Raw genomic sequence first — 14,692 nt, 5'->3', positions numbered from 1 at the left:
TCTCGTCTCTGCATGGCTGCGGTGCCAGTCAAGCCCTCTTTCTCCACCAACTGCGCCTCAATGATCCTAAACGCTTTCGGGCCTTGAGTCTTCAGTACCTCGCAAGTAGGTAATCTCCGACCTCCTGCTTGGGTCCCGCCATCCATCGATCGTCCATTTTATCCCCTAATAATAAGAAGAATGATAATCATTATTACTATCACTTGCACTGGCAACTAAGCATAATCACTACTTGTGGCTCTCCCTCCTCGTTCTTTTTTGCAACCCCTCCTCCCCCTCTCTGTCTCTCCTTCATCGCTCTTCTTGTTTGTTCCTCGTCCTTATCATTGGTTGTCTCCCTATTAACCGGGACCAGCTGCTGCTATATTTAGAACCTCCCACTTCCATCGCCTCCGTACCTTCAAACGACTCGACAAGAATCCAAACGCGGGACAAAATTCCTTCGAGTCCAGTATTATTGCCTCGACAGCAATCAACCCGCTATTGGTTGCAAGGGTCCCATTTATATTTCTCTTTCTCAAAGATTCCGACTGGGCTTAAGTCTCATTGCTCCATTGGTTCGGCATCTCGATTCAAAAGACAAACCAAGGCGTTCCTGGGGGGCTTTTTTTCTACGAGATCAATAGCCGCGCACTGAACTTATCTCGATCGTTGATTGTTGCAACAGTCGCCAACTGAGGCACTGGAGACATTGCGAATAGCTGGCGTCTAGAATCGTCTCAGGTGTGTTTTCGAAGCGACGTCGACCTGGGGAATCCGGATTACACCTTACCCCAGCCTCATACAGTCAGTGGTCCATATTGTGCTTGTAGGCAAGGAGCTCTTAAAGCACCTCTCAACCTGCATGCTTTCACTCTTATTGCTTCCATAACCCCCAGCCATCTGCGTCGACTGAATTATATTGGGGGTTTTCCTCATATCATCAGGCGTGTTCCTGCGACCTACATTGATCGGGATTCGGAGAGTCGACGACGCGATGCGAGAATAAAGTCGCAACGCTTCCTTTACCGTCAACAACAGTCGCCTCCTCACCGGACACGTCCTTAACTCAGATCACTTTTCTTTCCGGAGAGAGCGTCCTCATAACCGTCATTATTTGTCGTGCCTCCCGCGCCGATCTATCATGGCAACCCTAACCTCATCGGCTTCTCGGCCGCAGTCACAGGTGGTCACCTCGACGACGAACTTGTCGGTCCTACCTCCAATTATAACAGATGCTTCCGGGAAGACACAAATCGGGCAGCGGACATCGTCGTATGCGAAAGATCGTCTATCGACGTACTCGAATGTTTCCGCAACTTCTCAAAGTCGCTCTCGTCCCGGCTCGCATGTGTTTCCAATCTTCCATTCCAGCTTGCCATATGCGCTCGTTCGGGATTTCGCATACCCTCCGATCCACCCACTTCATTACGGTCCTCTGCCACCCCGTGCCTCCGGTGTGTCCACTCCGGCAAGTGAACATCGGCGGCTTTCGGACCCTCCCGCACCATGGGATAACTCGCGTGGTCAGTGGTCGTCGGGGCCTTGGAGAACGGATCAGAGTCATGGACATCAGCAATTACCGGCAATGTCGTTTGGCGATGGGCCCCCTTATAGCGAAGATGAAGATTTGCATAGCCCAGTGTTTTCCGCGTCCCGCCACCGCAAGAACAAGTCGACAGGGATGAATGCGAATGGCCGAAGAATGAGAAGTCCCGGTCGCGGCCATCAATCTGCCTATTTCTCCGGTGACACTGACCGAGGAATACTGGTCAGCATGAACGCGGACGGCAGCGAGACTTATTATGTCAATGATGACGATGATGGGACAGATGATGGCCCTGGGGGAGAATATGTCACCTATCCTCCGGATGAGAGCCGACATTCTCACATGAGGAACGAAACTTACGGCGACTATCAGGACCGTGAGCATGATGCAGGGTTCGAATCTGAGGACGATTGTTCCGGTGCCGACCGATACTCGGGCGATTTCCAATTCGCGGTTGGTTGTCCCGATGAGGAGATGCATGGCAAAGCGGTTGCGCTATTTGATTTCACCAGAGAACATGAGAACGAACTGCCTTTGACGGAAGGACAGGTGATTTTTGTCTCATACAGGCACGGCCAGGGCTGGCTAGTCGCGGAGGATCCAAAGACTGGTGAAAGCGGTTTGGTACCAGAGGAATTTGTTCGGTTACTTCGGGACATCGAAGGTGGCCTGACATCGCTCAGCGTCGACCCAAGTCTCGATACTGAGGAGGATGATAGCACATACTTGAGCCCGGACTCAACCGACTCAGAGCAGGCCATCACACCAACTCAGAATGACCAATTGCCTCTGAGCTCTGACAGGGGGTCTGTTCATATTGCCAACGGCGCAACGAATTTGGAGAGTTCAGCCGTCATCCCAGCTGGCGGCGGGGAGACCGAATCGAACCCATCACATTTTCTGCACACCGGACAGGAGATCGGCAGCACCCCGCCAATCGAACAACCAATGTCGGAGAAACAAAACGCAAAAAGGGAAAGCCAGATGGGGATCTTGGCGAAGCCATGAGACATGTCCTTCAACATTGGGCTTGCGCGTCCTGGATGGACTGGCTGCAGGTGGGAGATTTCCACCTTGAGTCTGTCGTGAGAGTTGTGCGTTTACGACTCGGGTCTGTTTCTACAAAGACAGACGGATTCAAACCTTCTTCATACTTGGCTGTTAGCCTTGAATTGGCTTCCAGGATTGCACTCATTGAGCAAAGTGCCAGCTGTTGTTCAACCGCCCGAGAAGGCGATTTCTGAAACAATAGGGTGACTCTAGACCAGTGTCATCCCATACACATGACATGATATATTTTATGACGAGAATTCGCATCGGATAACCTGGTGAATGAAAGGTAGAAGATGCTTTATATTTGACAAATTGAGCTCTCAACGAAGGAAAGGATATACCACTTCGCTTGTTGGCATGAACAAACCAGTAAACGAGAACAGGCATCGTTCTTCTTGTGATTTCTGGCTTGTAAATATTTGACTTTTTCTTTTTTTCTGCATGGCTTTTACTGTCTTCAATATCCAGCGCCGGCGTCATCATCTGTGTCAGCATCTGTTCTTGATTCTTCGGCCTCAAGAGGCTTGTGCATGGTATGGGCTATCATTCTGTCAATTCTAGTCTCTGTGGGATTGGAAATCAATAAGAGATTATGCTATAACCAGATATACAGTGAATGACGAGTGAATGGTATATATACTTGAACCCATACGCCACAATATCCAACCAGCTTCCCAGTTCCAACTAAAATCAGTCTACATCCATCCCATCGTATCGGCAACCAATTCATCGCTTGAAATCCACCTCGGAACCAGGCAACTCGGCCATCCTCCCCATCGACCCCGGCAGCTCCGACAGCTTACGCGTGCTGCCGCCCATTGGGACCGCCAGCTCATGCACCGCCGCTTCCCCCTGCGCATCCATCTCCTGCCTCATCCGCCCACCCAGCATGGGAATCTCCTTTTCGTCCATCTCCGCGGCACCCTTTCCCTCGGGATCATGCTCATCTTCGCGCGTCGCCGATCCCATAGTAGAAACCGCCGTGCCAGTACCACCACCAGCATCCTCGCCATCCCGCCGCGCCGGCTGTTGATCCCCACCCTCCTGCGCGGCCACAAGTCGTCGACGCCGCCGTCGGAACCAGAAGATGAACGCGATGAGCCCGGCTAGCACTGCGGCGGCGAGGACGCCCCCTACGATGCCGCCAATCTGCGAGCTGGATAGGCCGTTCCCGGGCTGCGATTGTGGTTGTGCGGTGGGAGTTAGGGATTGAGTCGAGTTGCTGCTTGCGCTTGTGTTTGCGGGTGTACTCGTGGGTGTACTCGAGATGGGGAGCGTAGCAGTCCCAGTCGATGCGCGAGTCGAGGATGTGGATGTGTGGTTCGTCATGTTGGTGTATTTCACGCAGCATTGGACGTTATTCGGTCCCGGACAGGGCCAGGGGTACTAAAATGGTTTCTGTCAGTTTTGACAATGACTTTTGCTTTGTGAGCAAGGCGCAACAGAAATGATAGATCTACCGATGTGCCGGCGAAGTATGCGCCCTCCTCGCAGGTCTGGTTCGAGGCGTCGCGGCAGTAGCCTGTTCCTTCGGAGACGGTGCAGCGGCGGTGGAGGCAGCACTATGCGGTATTAGTATCAGGAAAGGATAGAAGAGGTAGAGGCAGATCTTGCCGAGTAGTCGGTGGGGTCGCTTTGGCATTGGTTTGAGTAGACTATACCGAGGCCTTGCGCAAGTTAGTTGGCTTTTTGCTACGGGGCATGGAGTATGGAGCGTAGGTACATCGAGAGGATGGGAGACACTCTCCGTCGCCAATACCGCCTGAGCAGCCATTGTATGCCTCGTTGAGTTGACGGGGGAGTAATAGGTTGCTTTCGAAGAAGGGGTTGACGAACATGATCGTGGTCGTATATGGGATGGAGTTGGATGAAATTGTCAGAGGAAGATCAACTAGCAAATACGAAGAGAACCTGATCTATCTATAATTATATGCCTAGACCGTAGTTAAGTGATCAACACACTCATAGCTAAAAACAGACTCTCAATACTGATACCGAATCAATCACAGTTCACTCGTGCGGCTGAAACGCGCGAACCAGTGATCCAGTCATAGAGTGTGCCAAGTTCACGGAGGAAGATAGGCATCAGGGAGCTGGAAGGACTCCGTAGAAGAATACATTCCGTCCCTCGTATCTTCCCCCAGGTACTCCGTATCGAACACTCATTGCATAGCTTCAAGTCTCCTTTGCCCGTGTCTTTCTGGAGGGGCGGTGGGGTTACACAGCAAACGAGGAGAGTCGAGAATCGAGGGGATTCAAGAATGAGACAGATAACCATCCATGTGGACAAGAGCGGGAATGCAACACAAGATGAGGACCTACACTAGTCTGGACTATTATTCTTGCCTACCAGGGCTACTCTGGACGCTGCGGTATGCATCGGGGGAGGCACTTTACCTGAGTGGGTGCTGATCGTCGAGACAGCACACATTCTAGGGGGAAGCCTGCAGGGAAAATACGAGCCCCTGCCCAGGGTCTAACCTTAAGAACCAATCTCCTTCGGCAATGATTGAATGTCCGAGTGGAAGGATCAAATTTCAGTCTCCATACGGACTAGAATAGAAAGCATCGACGACAGGAATAACACCCATAGAGGAAAGGAGTCTCTCGGCGGGGTATATAAACGGTTTGTCGTCTTGAGGGCCACATACCCAAGCGAGGATGGTGTGCAGATAATCATCGTATCAAGGACACTAGTAGTGGTGCCAACCTTAATTCGACCATTTGGATTCGAGGTCTTACAGCAGCCCAGCAGATCTCCAGATACCTCTGGATGCTGGAGTGGTGGGCTGAGGAAAGATTCCAATTGGATTACTCGACAGCAAGGCATGCAGAAGTTACATCGGTAATAATACAGAGTGAAATGAGAAGCCTGCGCTCATGGACAAGTGATCTTTGGTGACTGGCCTAGAACCCTGTATATCGATTCCTACCACAAACGAAAGACAGATTGAGAAAAATTTGCACTACGGAGAGAATATCGCCTGGTAATCAAAAGCAGAGACATAAAAACAAATAAAATCATCAGAGACCAGTGACAATTAGCCGAGCAAATCGTCAAGCCCCGAACTGCCCGTCTTCGTCCCCTGTTGCTGTGTTGAAGAGCCCATCGATGGAGAAGGAGAAGCTGGAGTGAGACTGCTCGACGGTGCCGGGGCTCCCCAGATGCCCGCGCTAGCCTTCTCTTTAGCCATACTCGCCAGATTGGGCCCCTTGCTACCATTTGCGGATGATTTTTGAATGCCTGCACTGGCACTGGCGGTCGACCAGAGAGATCCAAAAGCGTCACCCGACGACTTGGATGCTGCCGGCTTACCACCGACCGATGAAGTACTCCGGGCAGAAGTGAAAGAGGAGGTCGAGGGCATGCCCGGTCGGTGGCTGGGTGTCATGGCAGTTGGCTGCGGTGCGGTGGCGGTGGTAACGGAGGTGAAGTAGTTGGGAGTGGCGGCCTGGAAGCCACTCGGTTTGGCCGGTGCAGGCCTTGTCTGCTGGGATGGCGGCACCATGGAGCTCTGAGAAAGTGTGGGAGAGGCAACTGTGCTCGATGTCGGAGTCGGGGTCATTGACGTAAATCCGACCAAACCATTCAGGTTCGGCCCTTGCACGCCAGAGACGGGCCGAGGAGCGGCAAACTGGGTACTCGAGGTCGTACTGACCGTGGATGCGGGTGCGGGAATAGCGAATTGGTTGGCTGCGGGCTGCGGTGCTGGCGTTGCGGACTGGAAATCATCAAACTCGTCATCGTCATCGATCGGTTTGGACTCGAGAATATCCAGGCCGTTACTGCTGGCAGGCTTCTTGCCAGCCGCAGTAGATGTGGAAGCAGCTGTGACCGTTCCCTCCTCGCCAAAGTCAAACAAGTCTTGTTCGGGTGCCTTGGGAGGCTCGGGCTTCTTCGCTTCCTGCTTCGGACGTGGAGGGCTGGGTCCGCGACGCCGCGTCGGGCTGGCGTCGCCCTCATCGTACTCGTCATACTCCTCGAACCGGTTCCCTCTCCGTCCCGCATCCTGGAACTCGCTAGAAGCACCCCCAAAGCCGCCGCCGTCACCATAGACACCTCCACTGTATCCACCAAAGGACAGGCTATCGCTGCCAAATCCGCCGTACCTGCCGGAGGAACCGGAAAAGCCGCCTCCCATACCACCCATTCCACCGGAACCGATTCCGCCCTCGAAGCCACCAAACTTGTTGCGATTCGCACGGGCCTTCTTTCTCTCGGTGCGAATAAGATCCACATCACCAAGCAGCTTCACCAGCTCCGACGATCGGTTGCGCACGTTCACACCTTGGTCCTTTCCGTTCTGGTCGATATAATGAAATTGGCGTAGCATCCGGATCAGGGACAGGTGAGACCGGGCATCGTCGACAACGCGCTCCGAACCATTCTTGATCAGAAATTCCAGTAGTTGAAGACCCTGTATGACACAAAAGGACGAATCAGTCTAACCGGTCTCGGGTGGACGCCAGCCCGCGTTACTCGTACCTTGTAGATCTGTCGCCACTCCTCCGCGCTCTTGTCTGTGAATCGTTTGTAGATCATCGGCATAATCTCGTTCAACAACTGGCTGTTAGCAACGGAGATTAGCATCGAGCCCAGATCCATCGAGTAATCGACATCGCGATAAGTACGGAGCGAGGGGATAACTGACTAGCTGTGAGTTCCGTTGGCGATCTCTTGCATCAATGTCGTTGAAGCGCCCCAGGGTTCATTGTTCGTAGCTTCCCGGACCTGCTCGCATTTAGAAATTTGCCTACCAACCGGGACAATCCGTCATCGCTCTCTCACAACAAGAGAGAAGCCGCCAATGCGACTGGCAGGTGCCAACAAACCTTGGACTCCATCTCGGTGTAGTTCATGACAGCTAAAAAACAGAAAAAGTTAATATCTTGTGCGCCACAGTAGACAACCGTTCAGGGCTGAAGGAAGTCTGGAGAGAAAGACGGGTTGCCAGTAGATGCTGCATTGGAGTACCTACCATTCTGCACCTTGCGGACTCCCGCCTTGATATCATACAAGGTCAGGTTGCTGACCTGCTCTTTCAGACTGTTGAAATCCATGGCGCAGACTCAGCTTTGTGTGGTGTATTTGCACTCCTGAATCGACAAACTTTTGAGAAACAAAAGGAAAAAAAAAGAAAGAAAGACTAAAAATGCAGTATATGCAAGGACTTGATTCAGGACGAGGGAGACAAGGACAACGAGGAGGCGGGAGTTCGGGGATTCAAGCTGGCATCCGCAGTTGGGGCCCAAGGCATCCCGGAAGTCACGTGTGAACCCCTGACATGTCCATGTCCCCGTATACTAGAGATATACTGGGGATGTCCATCGTCATAGCCTACAATCGCATTATTATCCCTTTTAGCGATGTGATGACTTAGATAACTAGATTGCCTTTGAAAGCTGTCATATCATGTACTACTAAACACTATCGGACCAATACATACATAGAAGACTCGTCTAAATCATCACAGGGGAATCATCAATAGGATCAGTGAAAGGTAGGGTTTCAAGGCGACGACAAATTTTGAAAGGAACACCAAAAACATAAAGGTTTGCTGGCGAATCGCGTGCCGAGATGCCAAGGCTCCGAAGCAGAAAGAAGGAGAGGTAATCAGACATGAAGTGGATATCGCTGGTAAGAAAGGGGTCATCGTCAACTAAAGCATGCTGAACGGGCTCATATCCGCAGATGAGGAACCACAATACTGGTGGGATACAATCGAATGAGGAGGAGTGAAACAACAAAAATCAAACAGACGTCATTAGGGAGATTCCGGGATATTCTGCTGGACTTATCAATCCGGTCCCGCCGAGTACCCCATCATATCAATCATTCGTTATAGAATTTTCTCATAATCAGATGCAAGAAGAGGTTCACGTTGACTCGTAAGTGTCCGTCGAAGAAGTCCATGAACTGCATGTTGTTGAATTGCGCTTGCAGCAAGTCGTCCAAGGGCACCTGAGCGTTTGCCCCCGGGACCATCATGGGACCACTGCTGCCATCGAGGGTGAAGACGCCGACTTCATTGCTAGATATTGTGAGGTCGACACGGTCCCATTGGCGCTCCGAGTAGCCCTTCCAGTAAACCAAAACGCCCTTGTCTGCGAGGTTCCGGGCCGAGTACTTGTAGGAGCCGAACTTGAACACTTTGCCGGACTTTTGAAGCTCGCGTTGATGGTCCCATTGTTTGGTAAATGGCATGAGGAATCGCTTCTTGCCTTTCTTGTTCTGCAAGGTCACCATTGCCTGCTCGATGTAGTCGTTGTAGGTTTTGAGCTGCTGTTCCAGCCAGCCGGCTTGATCGTTGAGACGACCCAGGGTAAGACGTGCGCTCTCCAATTCTCGCTGCCGCTGAATTCTACGGCGGTGCTTAGTCCGGATATCAATAGCAATGGCATTGAGAAGATCTTGATAATGGTTGTCACGGCGAATCTTGCCGGTCCGCTCGAGCTGGAGAATGTTCTCAAGTGCAGTCCGTTTCAGCTCGGAGTACGTCATGGACGCAATATCGACCAGCGTGCTCGCCTCAGAGTATGCGCTTCGCTGGCTGGTATTCGCGGTTAACTCGTCCCGGACCAAGGTCATCCATCGTTCTTCGTCCTCCTCGGTGGGTGGTTTGACCATAATTTCCATGAGATTGGCGCCCGTCTGAACCCTAATGATATAGAGAACACATCGTTTCGTTTCCATGAAAAGCGCTTTGACATCTGCTTCGGGATCTGGAAGGTTTTCCCGTTAGCCGATAGTCACAGCCCACTTCCTTAATACAACTTACCTTCTACTTGCGCAAGCTTGGGATTTAATGTCAAATTGATTTCCGAGGAATTGACGCTCATCAGTTCGTTTTCGTTGGTCTTCACATTTCCGAGATCGCGGATTATCTCCCTTAGAATATCGTCGGGGTGTGGACAAATATAGTTGATCTCAGACGCAACAAGTTGGTGGATCGAAAAAATGTCGGACATTTTGATGTACAGTGTGGGCTTAGTCTTCGCGTAAAGATCATTGAATTCATCAATGTCGAAATACGCTTCCGCATCTTGTACCGAGACCACTATATCCTAGTTAGCTCCTGCACGATATGCCCATGTACCTAGAAAAGGAGCAAACTTACTGTCGCCCCAAATTCGGCCGAGTCGTTGAATTGAGTTGGCAACATAGCTGTTCAGTGGCTGCAGGTAGACATTCTCCGTGCCAAACAGTCTTCCGGAGGCGACCTGGGCCACAACCTTGGCAATTTCAGACAGATTTCTCTTCTGCTCCTGCGTGAGACCACGTTCTATGACACCATATTTCTCTGGTTCAACCATGGCAGGCTGGAAGTAGTTTCTCCAGACCCAATGACCGACGGCCTGGAGAATGAAGCCAGGATCCTCTCCTGGGAACCGGGAAAGGAGGCACTCATACATCTGTTGCGTGATATAACGAATTCCAAACGGCATGCGATAGAGGAGTTCTTCGAGCGCAGTGAAGAATTGGTCTGCAATGTCACGAAGATCCTGCAGATTTTGAATAAACGTCGCTCTCGTTTCAGGATCTCTGATGGCCTCTTCTCTGGGAAGGTCCAGTGGCCGCCGACTTCTCCTGCCGGTGCGCAGTTCTTCGTTATTGATCGCCGAGCGGTAGATTTGGATGGGGTCGCTTTCCAGGTCGAGCTCTGGATTCTCGACCACGTTTTCCCTGACAAGTGGCCCAAGGACATCGCGCATGAATTTCCGATCCCGAGGAGACTTGATGTAGGATGCGAATAGCTTGTTCCAGAACGAGTTACAGCGCAGATATTCATGCAACGAATCGAAACTCTCAATCTCCTCCTTCGCTGAGCGGGATAGCAACTTAATGAGGTAGTACTCCTCGCGTCTCTTCTGAGAATAACCGAAGAGCCCCATCATCAAGTGCCTTATTCTCTCATACTCCTTTTCCGATGTGTTCAGCTCTCGCAGTCTGCGGAAAAGCTTAGCGAGGTACTGAGATTGTGTTTGCAGGAGAAAGAAGAGCACTTGATAGTGCTCCAACTTTTTCCTAGATGTCTTATTCAAGGCTTTGAGGTCAAATGGGTCTTTTGACGAGATGTCTGCATTGGACAAGAGGCTGCCAACATGGCCTCCAAAATGCTTCTGATGTTTGACGACTTCGTCCAGCGTAATCTTGTTCTTTACCAACAGAGCAATCTTGATGTCCAGTTGACTGATGTATTGTTCCGCCAGCTCATTTTGCCGGACCTGTTGCACGACCAGTTTTCTGAGTCGCTCGAATTCGATCTCCTCATCAAAATCGAATTCGCTGTCGTTCAAGAGATGCACGAATCCTTTGACTGTATTGACTGGTGGATTTTTTCCGGTTGTGAGGCTCTTGTATGCCTGACCCTGGATTCTGCCTCGCACGATGCTCTGCGCCTTGATGACCCTTTCCATGTTGGCCCGATAATATTGGCGCTTTTCTTCGAACTTCGATCGGATGATATGTCCGCGCATGCGAGATTGTAGGTCCGTAATCAGTTCTTCTTCGGCTGCTAGATCAGCCAAATCCTGGCCGACATCAACCCGAACGATCATCGCTCGGATATGCGCCTGCAGCTGGCTAACCTCATTCTCACAATCTTCCAGTTCATCAAGAACAGCTCCAACTTTGATTCTCAGAATTGCCGCTCTGGAGAGAGCTTGAAGATCCACAATGATGTGTTCCTGTGCTCGGAGGGCTTCTGCGTCGGCTTCCAGGCGCCTTCTTAGGATAGCAGCTCGGGCCGCGGACTGTAGCTGTAGAATTGACCTTTCCTCTTGCATCAAGGCCGCTCTTTGTGCGTCCAGAGCATCCCGTACACCTTTTGCTCGTAGAATACTCTGAAGCCCAATGATTGACAGAGTGTGCTGCCCTAACGCTTGTCGAAGTGAGTTCAGGTGACCCCTCACAGCTCCACCACGGACAAAAGCCTGCAGGGATATGCATTCATTCTTTGTCTTTGCAAGTGCGTCGGTCAGTTGAAAATAGCGGTCTCTGGCCGCCAGAGCTCTAACACCGGCTTGAATTGATATCACGGTTGGCGTCTCTTCAGCGAGTGAACTCTTCAGCTGAATGACGGCTTTGCGTATCAACATTGCTCGAATCGCAGCCTGCAGCTGTTGCACATTATCTCCAGTGTTCCTGATGTCGTCTTGTTGAGCGCTCAATTGCCGCCGGAAATGAGCACCTCGAATGAGCGATTGGAGTTGCGTAATTCCGTCTTCGGCGCATTGCGTCTCTTCGTGTTGCTCTGAGATCATTTTGCGACGAAGAGCGCCTCGCACAGCAGCTTGCAATGCGATCACTTGAGGCTCTATGGCCCTGGTGTCCTCGTACACGGCGCAAACTTTCTTCCGTTGCAGGGCGCCTCGAATAGCCGCTTGAATCTGCTTGATGCCCGATTCTTCTTTTCGCGTCCGACTCTGGAGATACTGGACTTGAGTTCTTGCCTTTGCGCCTCTGATGAGAGTCTGCAGCCGCAGAACATCAAGCTCCTGAGCTTGGCACCATTCCCTATCACCTTTCTGGCGGGATCGTACAATGAAACCTCTGCAGGCCGCCTGCAAGTTCACTGCAAAAGACCGCATGTTCAACCGATACTGAATGACCTGACGGGCCCAGTCACCACGGAGTCTGGATTGGAGATCGATGAGGAAAGGTTCGAAAGCCCACAGTTCATTCATGACATTGCCAAGTTTCAGCCGCAACATCGCGCCCTTGATCTGAGCCTGGAATTCGGCAATTGAGGTTTCATTCTCGTGCAGTTCGCGCTCGATTCGCTCTTCTTCAGTTTCAGGTTCTGGCTCGGGCTCGGGCTCGGGCTCTGCACCAAAGTTCGCAGCCATGCCTGAGAAGCTGGGCATGCTTACTCCTGACTTGTCGAGTCCCTTTTGCGTTTGTTCGAGCTCATGGTGCTCGAACTCGAGCTGGCCGACAAGGTTTCCCATGCGAAAATCCACCAGACCTTTCTTGAACAGCAACCATGACAAAGCGTGCACGCAGTGGATGACCTTCGGAATGTTCTTCTTTTCGTACAAATCAATGAGTTCGAACCTGAATAGCTCGGGTAGCTCGACTTCGTCTAAAAATCGAAAGAACAAAGCTATATTGTCGGAGTGTCGGTACTGCAATTTCGGGTGCCTGAAGATTCGGAATGTTCGGTTAGGATACATCGCCTGCACGACTTCTGCGAGAGTGACGCCATCTCTGAGAGCTTCCTCCAGTTGGACGATTGGCGGTATTTGCTTCTGAATGACCTCTTCGATCCATTCCTTGGCTTCTCCGATGTGGCAAAGATACTCGTACGCCTGCAAAAATTGACGTTGTTTGTCCATCCAATTACCAGCCGCCCATGCCGACGCATTCTGCTTTCGAGCAACCCTGGAGCCCTGCGCGCCCGCAACAGAACCCGCGCGCTTCAGTCGTCGTCGTCCCTGCAAGCCCACTACTGAAGGACTGTAGGTTTCGAGAGCAAACTCCTCAGTCTCGCCCGATTTGGCGAACTTGGACAAAGTACGGAGGTGGCCCGTCGACGACTTTTTGAAAGTCTCTAATTCTGGTGTCGAGAGGGTCGTCGTAAGAGGTGGTGGAAGTGGGTTAGACAGACTATGGGAGTGGTGTGGTCGCATATGTGGTCGAGAATGAGGTGAGACGGCATGAGGAGATCCTGGCTGTATGGAGTTCTTTTTCGGAGGGGTTTGCGAATTGAGTGACTGCCGTTCGCTCAATCGGTCGCTCTCCAAACTATGTGGGTGGCGTGAATCGGGAGTTTTGGGGCGGTTTTCCTTCCAATACTGCGGATTATCGACGGTTTGACTTCTCGTATGCCGATATACCGATGTTGTGCTCGTCGGAGAGGCCGCATTAGGAGCCTGGGGAAGTGGCCGCAGGGAACGCCGTACATTCTCATATGTCGTCGCCGCGCTCGTCCAGCTTCCCCCTTCAGAAGTGTCCTTCACCATTGCCCCCGATGTAGTCGAGTTTAATTCACTTTTGCCTCGTCGGTGGCCGATCCGGGAAGCAGATCCCATGGACGCATTTGACGAGACGGTACTGGTTCGACTGGGAGCTTGCGAATTTGACGAGAGAGAATAGACAGATGAACTTGTGGATGCGGTCGAGCCATGTCGGAGCGGGCTCGAGGTATGTTGCGGAAGATCGGTCTGTGTGCGTCGTGGAGAAATTGGCTGACTCGCCATCACTGATGACGTTGTGTGGGCAAGAATGCAAAGATCAAGAGAAATGGGGGATTTTGAACTTCAATTGGCCGCATGCCTGCTTCGTAAAGCAGAAGCAGTGCTGGAACTGTAAGTAGGACGAGTATCTAATGCGCAATAGTACCTGACTACTTTTGGTTGAGACGGGAATGTTTATTCAAGGGAGGGACCGCATTGCCCTATGGCAACCGAAAGAATTGGGCGGGTCGATCGGGGTTGATATAGAAACGAGGTGGACGTAATGTAACCTCTCTCTCTTTGCAGATGAGGAGAGTGAAAGAATCGAAAGCGGGAGAGGAATCGTAAATTTGGAAAGAGTAAAAGAAGGATCAACAACGATAACAAAGCGGTTCGACCCCTCGGGAGATGTGAACGCAAGAGGGGGGAGGGGAAAAGAGTAGAGAATAGATGAGTATGGAGTGGGATGAGAAGGCGCTACCTAGGTACCTCTTTTTTACTTGGATAATGGCCTCCACAGAGATACCTGATCTTGATGTCCCAGCCCCCTCTGTATCTCTCTCAGGTCTCACGGAAGCAAGCGAGCAATAATCAGCAGGGCAGGGAAAACAAATCTCCTGATCGGGTATGGTTGGCGCCATCAGGTGACCGTGCCACACCTTCCTCGTCCATTTGTGGTAACTATTGTCTTTTTCCAGCCACAGATCCCTTCACGTGCAGCCCACTTATGGCACAACCACGATCCATTTCTTCTGCTTATCAAGTGTCAATCTATGATACTAGACATCGACAAGTACTCCGGACCGCACGTGTGATCAGTTCAATGCACCAATCTAATAAGATGTTTCAATCCGAGATTCAGTCTTTTTTTTCCATGGGGTTTTCTCACTGTTACTAGTAACTGTGGCACCTTGGGGAGATTAGATATGGGTT

General features: G+C 51.4%; 5 protein-coding genes across 5 annotated transcripts; 1 reads left to right on the top strand and 4 right to left on the bottom strand.

Moving 5' to 3' along the window:
- The first annotated feature begins 635 nt into the window (after nucleotides 1–635).
- Nucleotides 636–2,628, top strand: P174DRAFT_11071 (adaptor protein NBP2). Its single transcript, XM_024821019.1, has one exon. It carries the CDS (start codon nucleotides 1,124–1,126, stop codon nucleotides 2,534–2,536), a length of 1,413 nt encoding a protein of 470 aa, XP_024686884.1. The 5' UTR covers nucleotides 636–1,123; the 3' UTR covers nucleotides 2,537–2,628.
- P174DRAFT_11042 (uncharacterized protein) lies at nucleotides 2,628–3,191 on the bottom strand. Its single transcript, XM_024821016.1, has one exon. The coding sequence runs from the start codon at nucleotides 3,074–3,076 to the stop codon at nucleotides 2,720–2,722; it is 357 nt and encodes a 118-aa protein (XP_024686883.1). The 5' UTR covers nucleotides 3,077–3,191; the 3' UTR covers nucleotides 2,628–2,719.
- On the bottom strand, nucleotides 3,125–4,804 carry P174DRAFT_436681 (EGFR-like transmembrane domain-containing protein). Its single transcript, XM_024826103.1, has 4 exons — nucleotides 4,305–4,804; nucleotides 4,196–4,248; nucleotides 4,042–4,143; nucleotides 3,125–3,967 (listed from the first exon to the last, which is right to left on the bottom strand). Exons 1-4 carry the CDS (start codon nucleotides 4,417–4,419, stop codon nucleotides 3,308–3,310), a joined length of 930 nt encoding a protein of 309 aa, XP_024686882.1. The 5' UTR covers nucleotides 4,420–4,804; the 3' UTR covers nucleotides 3,125–3,307.
- A 647-nt stretch (nucleotides 4,805–5,451) lies between these two features.
- P174DRAFT_436678 (ENTH-domain-containing protein) lies at nucleotides 5,452–7,656 on the bottom strand. Its single transcript, XM_024826102.1, has 4 exons — nucleotides 7,561–7,656; nucleotides 7,234–7,446; nucleotides 7,068–7,149; nucleotides 5,452–6,999 (listed from the first exon to the last, which is right to left on the bottom strand). The coding sequence occupies exons 2-4, from the start codon at nucleotides 7,263–7,265 to the stop codon at nucleotides 5,623–5,625; spliced, it is 1,491 nt and encodes a 496-aa protein (XP_024686881.1). The 5' UTR covers nucleotides 7,266–7,446; nucleotides 7,561–7,656; the 3' UTR covers nucleotides 5,452–5,622.
- Nucleotides 7,657–7,973: 317 nt separating this feature from the next.
- Nucleotides 7,974–14,247, bottom strand: P174DRAFT_508580 (putative Ras GTPase activating protein). Its single transcript, XM_024831471.1, has 3 exons — nucleotides 9,700–14,247; nucleotides 9,361–9,639; nucleotides 7,974–9,304 (listed from the first exon to the last, which is right to left on the bottom strand). The coding sequence occupies exons 1-3, from the start codon at nucleotides 13,781–13,783 to the stop codon at nucleotides 8,415–8,417; spliced, it is 5,253 nt and encodes a 1,750-aa protein (XP_024686880.1). The 5' UTR covers nucleotides 13,784–14,247; the 3' UTR covers nucleotides 7,974–8,414.
- Nucleotides 14,248–14,692: the final 445 nt, after the last annotated feature.

The sequence above is a fragment of the Aspergillus novofumigatus genome, assembly GCF_002847465.1.
Source record: "Aspergillus novofumigatus IBT 16806 chromosome Unknown P174scaffold_1, whole genome shotgun sequence".
NCBI lineage: Eukaryota > Fungi > Ascomycota > Eurotiomycetes > Eurotiales > Aspergillaceae > Aspergillus > Aspergillus novofumigatus.
The sequence above is the reverse complement of the archived record's forward strand: the minus strand, read 5'-3'. Positions and strand labels throughout refer to the sequence as shown.